Source organism: Haemaphysalis longicornis, unplaced genomic scaffold, assembly GCF_048455015.1.
Source record: "Haemaphysalis longicornis isolate Haplotype H1 unplaced genomic scaffold, Haemaphysalis longicornis Haplotype H1 scaffold_14, whole genome shotgun sequence".
In the NCBI taxonomy this organism is placed as follows: domain Eukaryota; kingdom Metazoa; phylum Arthropoda; class Arachnida; order Ixodida; family Ixodidae; genus Haemaphysalis; species Haemaphysalis longicornis.
The window spans coordinates 40,542,085-40,558,187 of NW_027526245.1; the positions used below are offsets into that span (position 1 = coordinate 40,542,085).

Here is a 16,103-nt window from a genome sequence, read left to right on the forward strand (position 1 = left end):
TGGCTGAGGAAATGAAATGCGGAAACAGTCAACACTGTCGGATAAAAAGCAAAAAAAACAGTGAAACAGTGACTTTATGTCCTTATGTAGGTGTGTAACTATAAGAAATGGCCTGTAAGCTAAAGCAGAGATTTTTTAATCTAGCATTTAGAAAGATATGCTTTTATTCAAATTGGCTTTTTGTCCTGTCATCACGGAAATAATTTTAGTTCCCATTTTGCTGACCAAAAAAAAAAAAACAGAGGGGATAAGGAGTGCATGAAATTCACGATGAGTGGAGGCTTTGTTACAAACTTCCTCACATAGGGGCATGGAAGTAAGTCACGCTGTAACTCCTCTGTGTAGGTCGACGCAGCAGCTGGTATTGTGGGCTAATTGTGCATGGCAGCATTCCTTTGAAAAAGCTTGTGGGTTGTCTGGGATGCCAGATGTTTCTGCCATCTTCTTTTGAGTGGATCACAAAGCTGGCTCTGTTCTCTGTGCGCTGTTTTTTTGCTCCACCAGTATGGTGCGCCTCGCATTACGGCTTTCAGCTATGCTGCAGCCTTAGTTAGCTTGCGATGCATGTTTGCAGGGCGTTGGCAGGAGCTTGCCAGGACTGATGAAACTGTTTGGAACTATTTCCTGAGTAGGCATTGGGCTGCTGTGCTCAAGGACACAGGTTCGACCCAGGCGGTGGTGGCTGCTCTTCACATAGAGGCAAAACAGCAAAAACACCCATGTGTCAAAATTTCAGCACTCAGTACTCAGAAATGCAAAACTTCCTGCATCCCGTGTTGTGGAAATTAATCCAGAGTCATCCACTACGGCTCGCCTCATGGTAGCCCAGAGGTAGCTTTGGCTCGTTAAACCACCACAGTCATCGTTATTCCCCCAAGTATCGCTGTTTGCACTCTTCGCGCATGCTTTCCACACAAGAGGGATAAGAAAAGCATGGGATGAGTGAGTAGACGGGTTGGTACACTGGCTGCACCAGAAAAATCTTTTTAGGAGAAGCAGAGCTACGAGAAAGACCAACTGTACCTATCGGTAGACATGCATGTGTGCATTTGTATTGCGTTTGACCATTGCGAGGACAGCATACAAAACATTTTTATCTATGTGTCGCAAAAGGCCCTTGGGGCTGTGTTGTTATTGCCAGCAGTTTTCAATTGAGGACAATACGTGGAACATTTTTTGCTTATTACAGAATGGAAAGTTGGGCGAGGTGGTGTTAATTCACCTTAAAACAGGCGCAGAAAGACGTTGCGTGTTGTCCTGTGTATTTCTTTTCTTTGTCAACGTCTTTCCGCGCCTGTTTTCAGGATTTTTATGTATGTGTAGAAAACATTTTTTTGGGCTGTGTTGTTAATGCCAGCAGTATTCAGTTGCCAGCCTTCCACCTTGCCCGTACGCTACCAGTGGGAATAACAGTAGTCCAGTTGGGGTGAATGGGCGTCGTTTTCTTGTGACCTTTTTAGCATCTTTTCGTACCCACTTTCGTGGTGGCTTGATGCTTGTGCGTTTTGCCGAACACGGGACGAAGCCTTACTGAGCCGTCTCTACATTTGTGTCATTCTGCTAGGGTGTTAACTAGGGGGAGATCTTGGTCGAGGGGTTTTTCTGTCATGAAAGGGGAAAGCAATATTTTGTAGAGGCAAATCAGATGGCAGCTCCTCCTCTGCCACAAAGCTTTCACTCCTTGCGAAGGGCTCCTAAGAGCAATAAAAGCACGCTAGGTTTCCCAGGAAGCAAGTGGAGGAGGTCTATTTGCAGACCACCGAAACAGTGAGTATTTCAAGAAGCACAACAAAAACTTAACACTAGCATGCAAGAAAGAAAAACGATAGAGTGCGACATCAAGTTGGAACTTATTCGGAGTACTGCATACTTCAGAGCTCCTTCGGTGCATTTTTTTTTTTCCCCCTAGACACTAACTTATCTTTCTGCTCTGAACTTGTTTGTTCAAGAAAGAAAAGTGTGCGCTTTCAACAGTGGTAACACTGCTGAAGTAAACAGCTTTTTGAGATTTCATGCGAGGGTAAATAAGTTTTTGGAAATTTTTACGGAGATAGCTCTTGGTCCCATTACGTCGGCACCAAACATGTTGCGAGTATTGAGTGTGTATCTTTCATGTTGAGTGCCTTTTACTGGTAGAAGAAAAATAGATCTGGCAATTAAAATACCAGCCATGTCATAGTTCGGCAACTTGTTTGAAGTGCAAAAAAAATTTCTCCCGACATTCTCAACAGAAGCATGCTGGCAGCCACATCGTCGTGCCTTAGTTGTGCACTTGTGGGGTGAAAATGACGTGAAGAGAACCTATAGAAGTATGCGCTGAGACAGTCAGTAATTTAGGGGTTAATGTCTGACTCCTTCGCCTAGGCCTCCAGCTGCTTCACCTGCTCATTTGCTGCACGAGGTCGCGGGTTCGATTCCCGGCCGCGGTGGCCGCTTTTCAGATGGAGGAGAAAAGCAAAAACGGCCGTGTGTACGAGATTTCGGCGCACGTTAAAGATCCCCAGGTGGTCAAAATTAATCCGGAGCCCTCCACTACGGCGCGCCTCATCGCCTGCGTTGCGTCGGCACGTTAAATCCTACAATCAATCAACCTGCTCATTTGCTGTCACATTCAGCAGGACATGATTCAAAATTACTGATGCTGAAATTCACAGCAGCTGTGCTGTCGTGTCGCCTATTGCTTTTTTTTTTTTGTGCCCCACCTTAAATGTCTGCATTTGTTTTGTCAGGAATGTGTATATTTGAGGATGTAGCACTTAGATAAATGAATTGGACATCGAGGGACGCAGTCTGTTCAGCTGTGGAGTGCCAGCTGTTTGGAGTAACTACAATCTAGCCCACTTGCAACTATACCAGCTGCAACAATGTGTAAAGTATAACAATCAGCAGTTGCAGCACCATCGGTGTTGCTGTGTGTTATGCAGTAAAACAAACTGTTTGTTACAGTCATCATTTTGCTTTCCTCATCACTGGTTATAGCAACTGAGCCGGACAGGGTCGGCCAGCTTACCTTCCAGTCTTCAAACCTGTAAGAGACGACACGTGTGCATTACGTGTGTGGTAACGCACATTTTTGAACATACAAGAAGACACATCTCATTATTTTTACTGCATCTTCAACATTACCAGCCCTCGGAAAAGGTTAATGAGAGCTGCTTTCTGCGGGGCCACCCCTGCAGCCAACCCGACCACTTCCTCTCTTATCTGCTGCTGCCAGCTGGCCCAGAAGATAAAAGCAGCAGGGAGTGCCCTTGCAACGCCTCCTAGATAAAAAGAAAGCCACAGCTCTGTGTCATCATAGTCTGATCAACTAGATCCACTGGGCAAAAGAACTAAAGGAACGTCAATTCAGTATTACGCCAATCGTTTCAAAAAGAGAGAACCAAAGCTGAGGATGTGACGCAGAGGCTTTCTCCTACGTGAAGGGGGTCCGTTTGTAGGTTGTGTTGAGTTATTTGGCAGGGGCACTGGCATGCCTAACTCGGTTTCAACAATTAGTGGGTCTTGGCGCTTCAGTAAGAATAAAGTGTGCACATGCCGCTCATGAATACTGTTCAAACGCCCCTCTCCTCTTCCTTCTTTGTCATTGCGATCGCAGAGGAGGACGACGAGCTGGACATGCCCTCGCAGCTGGACAAGTGTGAGCTGCTGACGGTGCTGCGACTGCTGCACGTGAAGCTGGAGGACCTGTCCATGTGCAGCGAGTTAATTGGCAAGCACGGGGCCGCCCTGCAGCGCTCCCTCTCCGACTTGGAGCAGCTGGACGCGGCCGGGGGAGCCCCACCCCCGCAGGAGCTGGCCGCCAGGGTGCGCGCCGTCAACGAGCGGGCCACCCTCTTCCGCATCACCTCTACAGCCATGATGAATGTGAGTGGGCACATGGCGGGGCCTTGTGGCACACCACCCGACAATGCTTGCTAGCCAGCTTTTCAAACAGGGCAGTAGTCATGTGCACACATGATGAACGTGATTGGGCATAGGGCGGGGCCTTGGGGCACACCATTGTACAACGTGCTTTTGTCGTGTAGCTTTCCTTGCAGAGTACCCCCACAGTCAGGACCGTGTAACGCCCTGCAATTAGCACAAAAATGCAGAAGTGGCGGAACTAGCACTTTAATCAGTATACTAGTGTAAATGGAGATCACTGGTCAAACAGAAATTCGAAAAACCCCAAATAATAAAAATGGAAAAAATAGACGTTTTGCAAAAATGAATTTATGAAATAAAAAATACACATCTTACACATGTCTACTGAAAAACAAAGGCAGAACTCAAAAAAGTGCAGAAGAGAATTTTGGCTACGAATGAAAAAGTAGCAAAAGTGGATCAGCCCTGCATTATGCCTTTCATCTGTGGAAAAACACATGACCAGCAAAGCAATGGCACTTAATCACTATAGTGTGATAAATTTACATAATTGGTGTAAAGAAACAAAAGAAAACAAACAAAAAAGCAATGGACTAACAGAACAGTTTTGGCTACTCATTGCCAAGTCTGGCTGTAAAGAACTCGCACTCCAGACAAGTGGCATGGGAATGCTACACATTAGTAGACGCTTTAAATTTCTGCAGATTTTGTTAGCTAGCTTCTCAAAAGTGCCAGTAGTTCTTTTCACTCATAATGAATGTGTGTTGGGCATAGGGCGGAGCCCTGCGGCACACCACCTGGCATGCTTGTTAGCTAGCTTCGCAAGTGTGGCAGTAGTCATGTGTTCCTGTGGTGACATAAGGTGTGCTTGTGGGAGTGGGCTGTAAGATGGCAGCTGATGAATAGGTGGCCTTCTGTCTATGCAGCTGGACAGCCTCCCACTATTATTCCAATACATGCTGAACATGTGCGGTTTGTCGCTTTGGGTAGATGCAGTGAGAGCGTGCACGCAGAATTCTAGCTGTAGCGCTGCTGCTTCCATCGTACCACAAGAAATGAAGAGATCATTTAATTTTAAGGGTTGTTTGCTTGAAAAAAATACTGTGGTCGTGTTGATAGCTGTTTTAGGCATGTTTTATTTACTGTGAATGACAAAATGAACAAAGAGAAACGTAGTATTTTTTTTTTGCAGCATGTTTGCACTGTACTTTTGGTTTCTCTGCCATTTCCATTTGCCTCGGCTGCAAAGCATTAACATATTTTGGCAGGCGGAGGCATCTGTGATTTGTGAGCATTTCTGCAGTGTAGAATTGCTTGTAAATATGTGTTTACAACTGATTGTGGGCTTCCAGACATCTCTGCAGTGTCCATTTGAACAATTTACCTGATGGCTGTTCAAGTGTAAAACATGCTCACAAAGCAGTTATCGCTTTTTTTGTTCACATTCTTCTGTGTAGGGAGTTTGTTGAAGAAAGTTTTCTGTAAAAATTACCTTGTGCCTTGGAAATTGTGCTGCATTCTCTTCTGAGAACCCTTGAAAGTCTTCTGAGAACCCATATTGCCTAGAACATCATGGTGTGATACTTTCAATGAGAACCACCTGCTTAATTGGCATATCAGGGCTGCTTAGAAGGTCTCGCATGACTTCGAGGCTTTCGTAGCCAGGGCCTTAGAGCATTCTTTATCTGTGTGCACCCAGAACTGCACCAATGTTTGTAGTAGAAGGAAACACTGTGCTACTCTCCAGTCTTACCCTGGTAGTATTCTGAATCCTTCCTCCACTCGAGCCGCCAGTAAAGGAGCTCCTTGAAATCGGTTTCCCCATCCATAAGCGTTACGGAATCCTCCACTCTGCTCAGTGGAGCGAGAAAATGAGTGGAGGAGGGACCTAGGCCGTTAGTCTTCATGGCTTTGAGTGGTTGCAGGGTATGTGCAACAATGCCTGAGTGTGGCTGTCTTTGTGTCCATCAGCCAGGTGCGTGGTGGTGGGGTTCTTTTCTGGCCTGCTCGGTGCTTCACATGTGCGCTTCTGGCCAGACCTGCTTGAGTAACTTTGTTGTCCGCCATGAGTGTGCAGGCCTCATCGCCCTTTGCGGGAGGAGTGGTGTGTGGAGGTTTAGCTTGAAAAGTTCCGTTGGGGCGTACCACCTTGCCAAAGGCCTCAACCAAGCTTGTGTAGATGTGCATCGCGCCACGCCATAGTGCAAGTGCCATTTTCAGTTCTGAATTGTGTGCTGAGGCTTGCCAAGTTTGATTATTGTTTGTTGCTGGTTGGGTGGAGTGTGCTGGAAGTGTGTGTGTGATGACAAGTGCCTCACACCCTTGCCCCCCTCTGCTCTGCCCCCCGCGCAGGCGTGCAGCGAGTACGTGCAGCTGGCCCAGAGCCAGGGCCGCAAGTGGGTGCGCATGCTGCAGCACGAGCACGAGCAGTGCCTGCGCCTGCAGGAGATGGTGGAGCAGCTGGCCAAGCAGCACTCCTCCCTGGAGCGGGCTGCCCAGGAGGCCAGCGGGCCCACGGGCGCCGGGGGGGGCGGCCACTCGGACGACGAGGAGTTCTTCGACGCCCCCGAGCACTCCCCCCTGGGGCCCCCCGCCTCCGGCGTCGCGGGGGGCAAGACCGAGGGCCCGCGGCACTTCCTGGTGGCGCTTCCCTCCTCCGAGACCCCGCCCACAGGCAAGCACCGCCGGTCGGCCAGCGGCCTCTCGGACTCGCGCAACTCGGACACGGACTCGGAGCCCGAGCCCCTGTCGTCCCCGCCGCCGCGCGCGGTGGCCGCGGGGCCCCTTCGGCCGCCGCCCGTGGCGCCCCCCCCGCCCACCGCGGGGGACGCGCCCCCCGCGCAGGGCCGGCGGCAGCGCCGCACGCGCATCCCGGACAAGCCCTCGTGCAGCCTCTCCCTCTGGTCCATCATGAAGAACTGCATCGGCAAGGAGCTCACCAAGATACCCATGCCCGTGAGTCTCTCTCGGGTCCTCCTGCTTTCCACGAGCTCCCCGTCTGCCTTTTGTATCCACGCTCAGGTTTTCGACCCCCACTCCATGGTAGGCAGCTAAGGCTCTTCGCAGCAAGTTCATTTTCTTCTAGACCTCGGTTGGTTGAATTTACGTAAAAATGACCAATCCATTCAGAAGTCTACAGTGTATTGAAGCAGTGGCCAGGCTACCAGAGCGGCATCGCTGTGTCACCCAGGAAGGCCATTGTTAACTGTCTGCACTGCCCCGCCGCCCTAAAAGGTGTGTTTAATCGCCATTCCACTGGCGTGCCAGACTGGGCGTGCCAGTTTCCAGAGGGCTGCACTAGGCTGCACGCGGTTCTGTATCCATGACTGCTCGCAACCATCGTGAAAGCTGTTGCAGAAGCAGCACACAGAGAGAGCCGTGGCGCTGATCAGAACCAGCTAACAAAGGCCAAGGTGCGAGTGAGGCCCATGCCCCTGTGCTGTGCTTCTTTTAATCATCTTCAACAGGAGCTACACAAGTGCAAGGCCATGCCTGTCCATGTTCATTCATGGTTTGTGGGCTGACGTGACTGCAATATCTGCGTGCATGCCAAACTGACAAGGCTGGCCTGGTCATTTCCGGCCCGCCCTCTCATATGCAGAAACTGTTGTCATTCAAGCCCTGAGCAGTTTGGTTCATTCAGTTGGTAGTAGGTCATGACATTTTTGAAGGGACCCTGCAAGACTTTTCTCAACTTTTTTTGAAATCCTAAATGCTTGCAGAACATAGTCACCCAACACACCCAGTACTTATGTTGGGGTCGCAAAGTTTCTCAGCCAAAAATTACTGCTCTATCCGATACTGCTCTATCTATCCGATAACTTGGAAACTCGCTCAAAAGATTATTCTCTCTTTCCCGGTCTTGACGTTCTTCGACAGCTTGAATTACGTCACCAAGGCCATGTAGCGGCTGTTGGCCGATTTTTCTTCAGTTGCAGCAATGAATGCTTTTCGATAGCAACTTTAAAAAAAAACCACTAGAACAAAGCAGAAATGGAAGGCGTATCTTGTGCGACGAGCAAATCACGCAGTGCCGCTCCGTGCTGGCGATAACTGTAGCTTTCGCAGTGGTTCCAGACGTGAAGGAAAGAGTGAAAGTGCTTATCGAAAGTGTTGCAGGGTCCCTTTAAGCCAAAGTTCCTGGCCGAGAGCTGCGTTGTCTGGAGGAGAGGAATCTGTCATGATGGATGAACTATACATCACTTGTGTTCTTTAATAGCAGCAGCCTTGGCTCCAGTTCCTGCTGAATTCGTAGTGTGAAGGGGCTTTTTGTGTATTTCAAGTCCCTTCAAAGCTATGGTTACAAAATAGCATGGGGGGTAAATGCCGATGTTCTCACCTGTATGATCGGGGCCAATTTTCTGTCTCAATGCAGTCAAGGCTACAGAGCCAAACCCTGCCGTTGTGTGCACAGCTAGTAGCAGTGCAACAAAAATAATTTGCTGGGTGTAAACTAAAATATTCAAAAATATCTATTTCTTAATTTTCAACCTTGGATTGATCATGCCACTAAATTATTAGAGAGTATGTGAAACAGAGAGCATTTCTTGTTAGATTTTTTGGGTTTAGTTGGTTGCAGCGCTTGTCCCTGGCGTCGCGTAGGTTCTCTTTGGGAAAAAACATGGTGTCCTCATCGACGGCAGCTTAGTTTGCCACTTCGTTTACCAGTAGCTCGCAACTTCTCACATAGAATTTTCGAGAAGCTTGAGAACGGAAACTGTGAAAGCAAATGACGCAATTTGTCTGCAACATGTAGGCCCAAGTAAGACTGGCGCAACCAGGACTCTCCATTGTTTCCACATTTCATTCGGTTAGCCAGCTCGTCTGCAATATAACTTGTTTAGTCAGAGCGTCGGCTTGTGTTTAGAAACAAATGAAACGTAGTGATGGAGACACCAATATGCTTGCACGCTCGGTGATCATGGTTCAGTGCATTCAACCACGGAGCTAACACGAAGAAATGAACTGTAGCAAATTCGTATCTGTAATGCCGAAGCTAACACTGAAACCAGTTTATCAGGAACTACTGTTAGCACCCCCCACCCCGTTGCCCCATAGCTTTCTTTGTATTGCCAGAGAAAGTTGTCCCTGAGTTGTGGGATATCGTGGGGTTCTTGGGGGCGACCTAACCAGTACTCCGGCGTAGGCCACCACGCTAGCTCCTGGCGTGTCAACCATGAGGGCTCCCGAGCCTACGGCAGCCCAGCGAGGTTCGCTGATACAAGAACACAGTAGACGGTAGTGCCGAAGCACAGCCGTTTATTTGGGAACTCCCAAAGCATGCGAGCACAAGGCTTGACGGTGTTCACCAATCACGCCGTCCAATTCGTGATCGCGAACGGGAGGCAGGCACTCGCGGCGAGCGACAAACAGTTCCCACTTGAGATGCATGTCTGCTGTCACCGCTGCACTGTTCCGCCGATCCTGCCCCGACCGGACCACCGGCGAGACTCTCTCCATCTTCCGCGAGCACCTGTTTGCGCCGCCCATGCGTCCATGCCCCGCACGGACCGGTGGTGCCATCTCTCGAGGGCGCCGACAAACCAGCAGAGCGCCGGACTGGTTTCAGCACAACACGTCTCTCCCCGAAGTGCGCGCCGGCTCGGGATCGCGGGCTGCGGTTTTCCAGGATTCCCACAGAGTGCAGGCATATCGGAGCAATGAATGGGGCAGGGTAGGCGTTCGGTTGAGTTTGAGGCCGTCTTTAGCCTTGTGTTGCATGGCTTAGTTGTTAGCGAATGCCCATTAAGCCTTGGTCAACTCTCGAGGAACTGCAACCCCCATTTGCCCCGTAAAACACAGTTTTGAACGCCCTTGTGCTGTGCAGGTGAACTTCAACGAGCCCCTGTCGACGCTTCAGCGCCTGACGGAGGACTACGAGTACGCCGAGCTGCTAGACCGAGCGGCCCAGTGCGAGGACCCGGGCCTGCAGCTGGTGTACGTGGCGGCCTTTGCCGTCTCCTCATACGCCACCACGGCCAACCGCACGGGCAAGCCCTTCAACCCGCTGCTGGGCGAGACCTACGAGTGCGACCGCCGCGACGACCTCGGATGGCGCGCCATCTCCGAGCAGGTACTGTCGGGGAGGCCACTCACAGTTTCGGCCCGGAAAGGTGTCCCCAGATTTTGAAGTAACAAAAATGAGCCAGCTATATCTGGGTAGTTGAAAAGCAGGCATTGGCACCTATTAACAGGCAAGCAGTGCTCCAGGAAGGAGCAAGGCTAAAGAAAAAGGCCGAGCATAATGTATTTGATTTGATTGATTGTAGGGTTTAACGCGCCGACGCAACGCAGGCGATGAGGCGCGCCGTAGTGGAGGGCTCCGGATTAATTTCGACCACCTGGGGATCTTTAACGTGCGCCGAAATCTCGAACACACGGGCGTTTTTGCTTTTCGCCTCCATCAGAAAAGCGGCCGCCGCGGCCGGGAACCGAGCATAATGTAGCTGTCATGGTTGGAAGGGGCCTCCTCTGCAGTAGCATCATTGGTCAGATTGCTAGTCAAGCTTACACAACTTAATATCCACACTCTTGTAAAAGACTTCCTGTCACCAAGGGTTCAACTCACACCAGCTAATGATTTCAGTTCTTTTCTTGTTCAAGTACACTCAGGTGTTCCCAAAGGTTGTGTCCTGGGGCCCTTGTCAATGATTTCCCAAACTGCATTTCATGAAAAATCAAGCTTATCACCGGTGATTGCGCAAATTAGCAAAAAAGATTCAGCGTCACTGACCAACTAGACCTCCAAACTTACTATGCAGGGTTCGTAGCGGTCCTTGAAACCCTTGAAAACCCTGGAATTTGAAAATAGCATTTTCAAGGCCTTGAAAACCCTTGAATTTTTCTAGGTCCTTAAATTTCCTTGAATTTCGTCAATTGGCTTCTGTTCAGCTAGTTTTTAGCGGATGCCTCTTGAACGCCTGGCAACTATGTACCGTATTTACCCGATTCTAACGCGCACTTTTTTTCCGAAAAAATAGACCGAAAAATCGCATGCGCGTTAGAATTGGATACAAAACCGAAACTGCCGAAACAGCGGAAATTTCGTCCCACCTATCGCCATCGCCATCTCAAGATGGCGCCAAAGCTTTTAGCAACGATTTTTCGGACGCAGCAAGCCTAGGCGCCCAGGCTTTTCTATCGGCGTTCACACAAATCGTAAAATCGTTTCACTTGCGCCCTTGATAACAGCAATGGCAGCAGCGGCTCTCACGCGTTCAGAACGAGCGGTCGGCTGAAGCGTGCACCTCTGGAGAAGCTCTCGGGATGGGCGTGCGAGGCGTGGGCCACGATCCCATCGACCATGGTTGAACGTTCGTTCAGAAGTGTGGCATCGCGAACGCGCTTTAAGGCACCGAGGCCGAGATGTTGTGGTCAGCGTAGAGCAACGAGGAGTGGGATAAGTGAGATTACTTCGGGAAATAAATCGCCCATTTCTCTCGCATTCGTTTGTCTGGGTCACAAAGTCCCGTGCGCGTTACAATCGGAGGTGCAAGTTTTTCTCTTTTTTTTTTGCCAGGAAAATCGGGTGCGCGTTAGAATCGGGGGCGTGTTAGAATCGGGTAAATACGGTACTGGAGCCAACAAGGCATCCAATCCAATCCACTCCTGTGGCTAGCGTGGTTGCAGCGGCAGCAACGATCAAAGCTAAGCCTACCCTACCGGTGTTGTGGGAAAAATGGTGTGTGGATAGTCCAACTTGTCTTCTGCAGCTGCAATATGCCGGGAAAATGCAACTTCCAGCACGCGTGGTTAAGCAGTGCTGCTTATAAAGAGTGGATTTCTCCGGACACATCGAACTCGCATCGAGCTAAGTGCAAGGTATGTGCCAAAACATTCGACGTGTCGTCAATGGGGGAGTCTGCCCTCAAAAGTCACATGAAAAGCGCAAAGCGCGTGGAGAACATTACAGCAACCGCAGCGCATAGTACTGTGCGGAGCCACTTCACAGCTTTTGATAAGGAACGCATCGAGCCAACTCCTTCAAGTTCTTCAAGTTCAACGTCGTCGGATGTGAGCAGCCTGTGCAAAGCTCACGAGAGTGTGATTGACGCGGAGATACTGTGGACCCTGAAAATGGTCACGGCGCACTACTACTACAAATCGTCAGCACATACAGGGGACCTTTTCAAGAAAATGTTCCCTGATAGTGAAATCGCTAAGGCATTTTCCTGCAGTGAAAGGAAATCTGCGTACGTGGTGTGCCATGGTCTCAGACCGTTTTTTCTCTCGCGCCTACAACGCGAATTGGAGCAGTCTGATGGTTACACCATTCTGTTCGACGAGTCTTTGAACGACTACCTGTAGAGGAAACAAATGGACATTCATGTGCGGTACTGGAGCACAATGCCCGAGCGGGTAACCACGAGGTTTTACACGTCGGTGTTCATGGGACATTCAACTGCCGAAGACCTTCAAGAGAAGCTTCTGGGTGCCCTGGAAGATTTGCCGCTGGCGAGAGCTGTCCAGCTGTCAATGGATGGCCCCAACGTAAACCTGAAGTGTTTTAGAGGATTGCAGGAGTACCTGCAGCAGAACCATCAAGTTCAGTGTTTGGACCTCGGCACTTGCGGACTTCATACCATACATAACGCGTACAGGGCGGGCATTGTTGCCAGCAAGTGGGGCGTAGAGAATCTCCTTTCAAGCCTCAGTGCCATTTTTCATGATGCGCCAGCGCGAAGGGAAGACTTCTCTACCGTGACAGGCCAAGTGACATTTCCTCTCAACTTCGCTGCTCATCGCTGGGTAGAAAATGTTCCCGTCATCGAACGTGCCATTACCCTGTGGGGCGACGTGCAAAAGTATGTCGCATGTGCAAAAAAGAAAGAGGTGAACTTGCCGAAATGTGCATCGTTCACCCAGCTCAGTGACTTTTGCCAGGACCCACTGCTGTTGGCCAAACTGAAGTTTGCTCTGGGCATCGCGATGATTCTAAAACCATTCCTCACGGAATATCAGCTGGACAAACCACTGGTGTTCTTTTTGAAAAGAGATCTCGGATGCCTCGTGAGGAAGCTTCATGCGAGATTTGTGAAGTGCTCGGTGCTGTCCGCTTCCACAGGAGTTGTCGGGATGCTGAAGATGGACGTCGCAGACCCAAATAACCATGTATCATCAGAGAAAGTTGATATTGGGCACGCTGCTGAACAAGTACTCAAAGCCGCGAAGGTGAGCGCCAAAGGTATATTTGCCTTTAGGATGGAATGCAAACAGTTCCTTGTAGGCACAACCAAGAAGATTCTGGAGAAGAGCCCGCTGACATACCATCTAGTTAGGAACCTGTCGTCACTTGATCCCCGTCAAATGGCCTCAAAGCCAGATGACTGCCTTGCAGGCTTCAGGAAGGTCCTAGACGCACTTATTGCAGTTGGTCGATTGGGTGAGCATGAGCGCGATTCTGTCCTTGGGGAATACACAGAACTTCTGCAAGAGAAGAAACACAACCTGCGACAGTTTGACAAACACTCTCTTGGCCTAGACGAGTTCTACCTTGAGCTGTTGAAGGATGACTCATCCTACATGCACTTGTGGAAGGTTATCCGGCTTCTTCTCGTCTTGAGCCACGGGCAGGCAACTGTTGAAAGAGGCTTCAGCGTCAACCGTCAGGTCTCTGTCGAAAACCTTAAGGATATCTCGTATGTGTCACAGCGAATCATTTGTGATGCTGTAAGCAAGGCTGGTGGCGTCCTGGACATTGGAATAACGAAGGAGTTTCGGAAGTCTGTCGCAGCGGCACACAACCGCTATCGGGCCTACTTGGAGGATACAAAAAAAACAAGTGATGGAGCAGACAAAGGCATCAAAGAGAAGTCACATTGAAGAAGAGATACAGAGCATCAAGACAAAGAAGAAGAGGCTGGAAGCAACAATCGCTGATTTAACAGCCTGTGCCGACAACTACGCTCTGCGGGCGGAAGCCACAAGCGACATCACTTTGATTGTGAAGTCCAACAGTTTAAGAAAAACTGCAAACGAAAAGTCCCTGGAGCTTGCAGAGATGGATGAGAGCCTGAAGGGGAAGCTTCTGGAACTTAAAGCCTGAAGGGAAGCTTCGGGAACCTAAGCTCTACTGTTTGAACCTAGTCCCCTTTTGTGCGTGTGTGTGTGTGCAATACGTCTAGATTGCGAGGTGAATCAGCAAAAGGGATGTTGAAATCGGCCGAAAACAGTGCAATGAAACCAGCATTAAATGAAAATTGTGCTTTCATTTTCTTCCGTGCAGTAAAATATGTGCTTCCATGCTGTGAAAGATGGTGTTGCGCTTTTCTACGATCTCAAAAAATGTTATCTTAAGTCCTTGAAAATCCGTAGTTGGGGCCTTGAAAGTCCTTAAATACCCTTCAATTTTTTTCTTCATGATCGCTATGAACCCTGCTATGACTCAATATCTGTTTGGTGTTCTTCTCGATCAGTGTCGCCAAAAAATTTTAAAATCTAAGCTTATGTTTTTTGCAAACCCGTTAATTCTTCTCTCAGTCAAGTACACTCTGGTGTTCCCCAAGGCAGTGTCCTGGGCCCTTTACTTTTTCTTATTTTTTTCAGTGACTTACTAAACTGTTTCATCAAAAATGAGGCTTTTCGCCAATGATTGCGTTATTTATCGAAAAATAAGTTGCATCACTGACCAACTGGCCCTCCGAACTGACCATGGCTCAATATTTATTTCGTGATCTTGGTTAGATGTTACTAAAAAAAATTCTAAATCTACGCCGATGTCACTTGTTCAAATCTTCGATCAAATCTTCTCTCGTTCAGGTACACTGTGGTGTTTGTGGGCCTTTATTTTTTGAAATTTTTGTCGCTGACTTACCAAACTGCATTTCATCAAGAATCAGGCTTTTTGCCGATGATTGTATTATTCAGCACAAAAGATGAAGTAAGCTCGCACAAATGCGTGAGACAAAGGTAGCAAAGCTGTGCGCAACCTTCACGACCGTCACAAAGGTTTAAGTCCATGATTGCAGTTGATTTGCCTCTTCGTCACTACCGCCACGATCTTTACTCCATCATAGTAGCTGTAAGTGCGAGCTTCTTTCATTTTTTTTAAGGTATTATCATGGTCATACGCTATGGACTGTCTTTCTCGTTTTGTACAAGTGTTCCCACATATACGGTGAATGCTGGAGTCTTTCTAGTTCCGAGCAAGTGTTGCAATGGTTATGGTGAACTGGAGTTTTTTTTTTTTGTTTTTTTGGCCAATTTTGGCCAATCTCACTAAGTGGATTGTTCTTGAATCGACAAACGTGTGCTGGGGATGCTGGGTGAGCGCCAAGAGGCACACATACACAAGCACTCGGCATTTTCTAGGTATTTTTTTCCTGCCTGGTGGCCGCCTCAATCTTCACCAATCGCCCTGAGTGGGTATGTTTGGCTCAATAAACGTGCACAGGGGACACTGGGTGGTCGTCATGAGGCACGTACGCATGACCATTAGGCATTTTCTTGGTTTTTTTAACTGCCGGGCGGTCCCTAAGAGGCCTGCACTCACAGGTTTGCGCTTGGCAATTTCGTGGTATTTTTAGCTGCGGACACGAAAAATTACAATTTGCTGAACAGCTTTGCTGGTAAAATATCCTGCGTCACCGACCAACTGGCCCTCTAAACTGACCGTGACTCAATATCTATTTCGTACTCTACTTTGTTTATATTGCCTAACAATTCTAAAACTAAGCTTAGTATGTCGTTCACAAAGCTTACATCTCGCATTCAAGCTTTTTACTCAGTAACTAACACAACTGTTGAGCTTGAAAACACAAGTACCTGGGCCTTAACCTGCACTCTGACCTGACATAGCATCCCCATATCAACATCATTCTTGTGTTTGGTAACCGCTAATTGTGTTTTTTAACCAGTTTTTATGAAACTCCATGGGCTTGTTCAGTCTTTTAGCTGATTCCATATATAAAATTAGCTTTGATGTAAGGTACAAGATGATTTGATTGATTGTAGGGTTTAACGTGCCGACGCAACGCAGGCGATAAGGCGCGCCGTAGTGGAGGGCTCCGGATTAATTTCGACCACCTGGGGATCTTTAACGTGCGCCGAAATCTCGTACACACGGGCGTTTTTGCTTTTCGCCTCCATCAGAAAAGCGGCCGCCGCGGCCGGGAATCGAACCCGCGACCTCGTGCTCAGCAGCGCAACGCCTTAGCCACTGAGCCACCGCGGCGGGTGTAAGGTACAAGTAGACTGCTTTAACGTATGTTGCGGAAGCCACAAAAATCCACGCTAAG

The 16,103-nt window shown here is 48.8% G+C and overlaps 1 protein-coding gene and 1 pseudogene across 1 annotated transcript in view; both read left to right on the forward strand.

Moving 5' to 3' along the window:
• Osbp (oxysterol binding protein) overlaps nucleotides 1-16,103 on the forward strand; it is a 49,981-nt gene that overhangs the window by 10,772 nt on the left and 23,106 nt on the right. The window contains exons 3-5 of the mRNA XM_077695390.1: nucleotides 3,599-3,867; nucleotides 6,220-6,822; nucleotides 9,695-9,940. Coding sequence (XP_077551516.1) covers nucleotides 3,599-3,867; nucleotides 6,220-6,822; nucleotides 9,695-9,940 — 1,118 coding nt within the window. The remainder of the gene's footprint in view (nucleotides 1-3,598; nucleotides 3,868-6,219; nucleotides 6,823-9,694; nucleotides 9,941-16,103) is intronic.
• On the forward strand, nucleotides 9,957-14,795 carry LOC144165263 (uncharacterized; annotated as a pseudogene).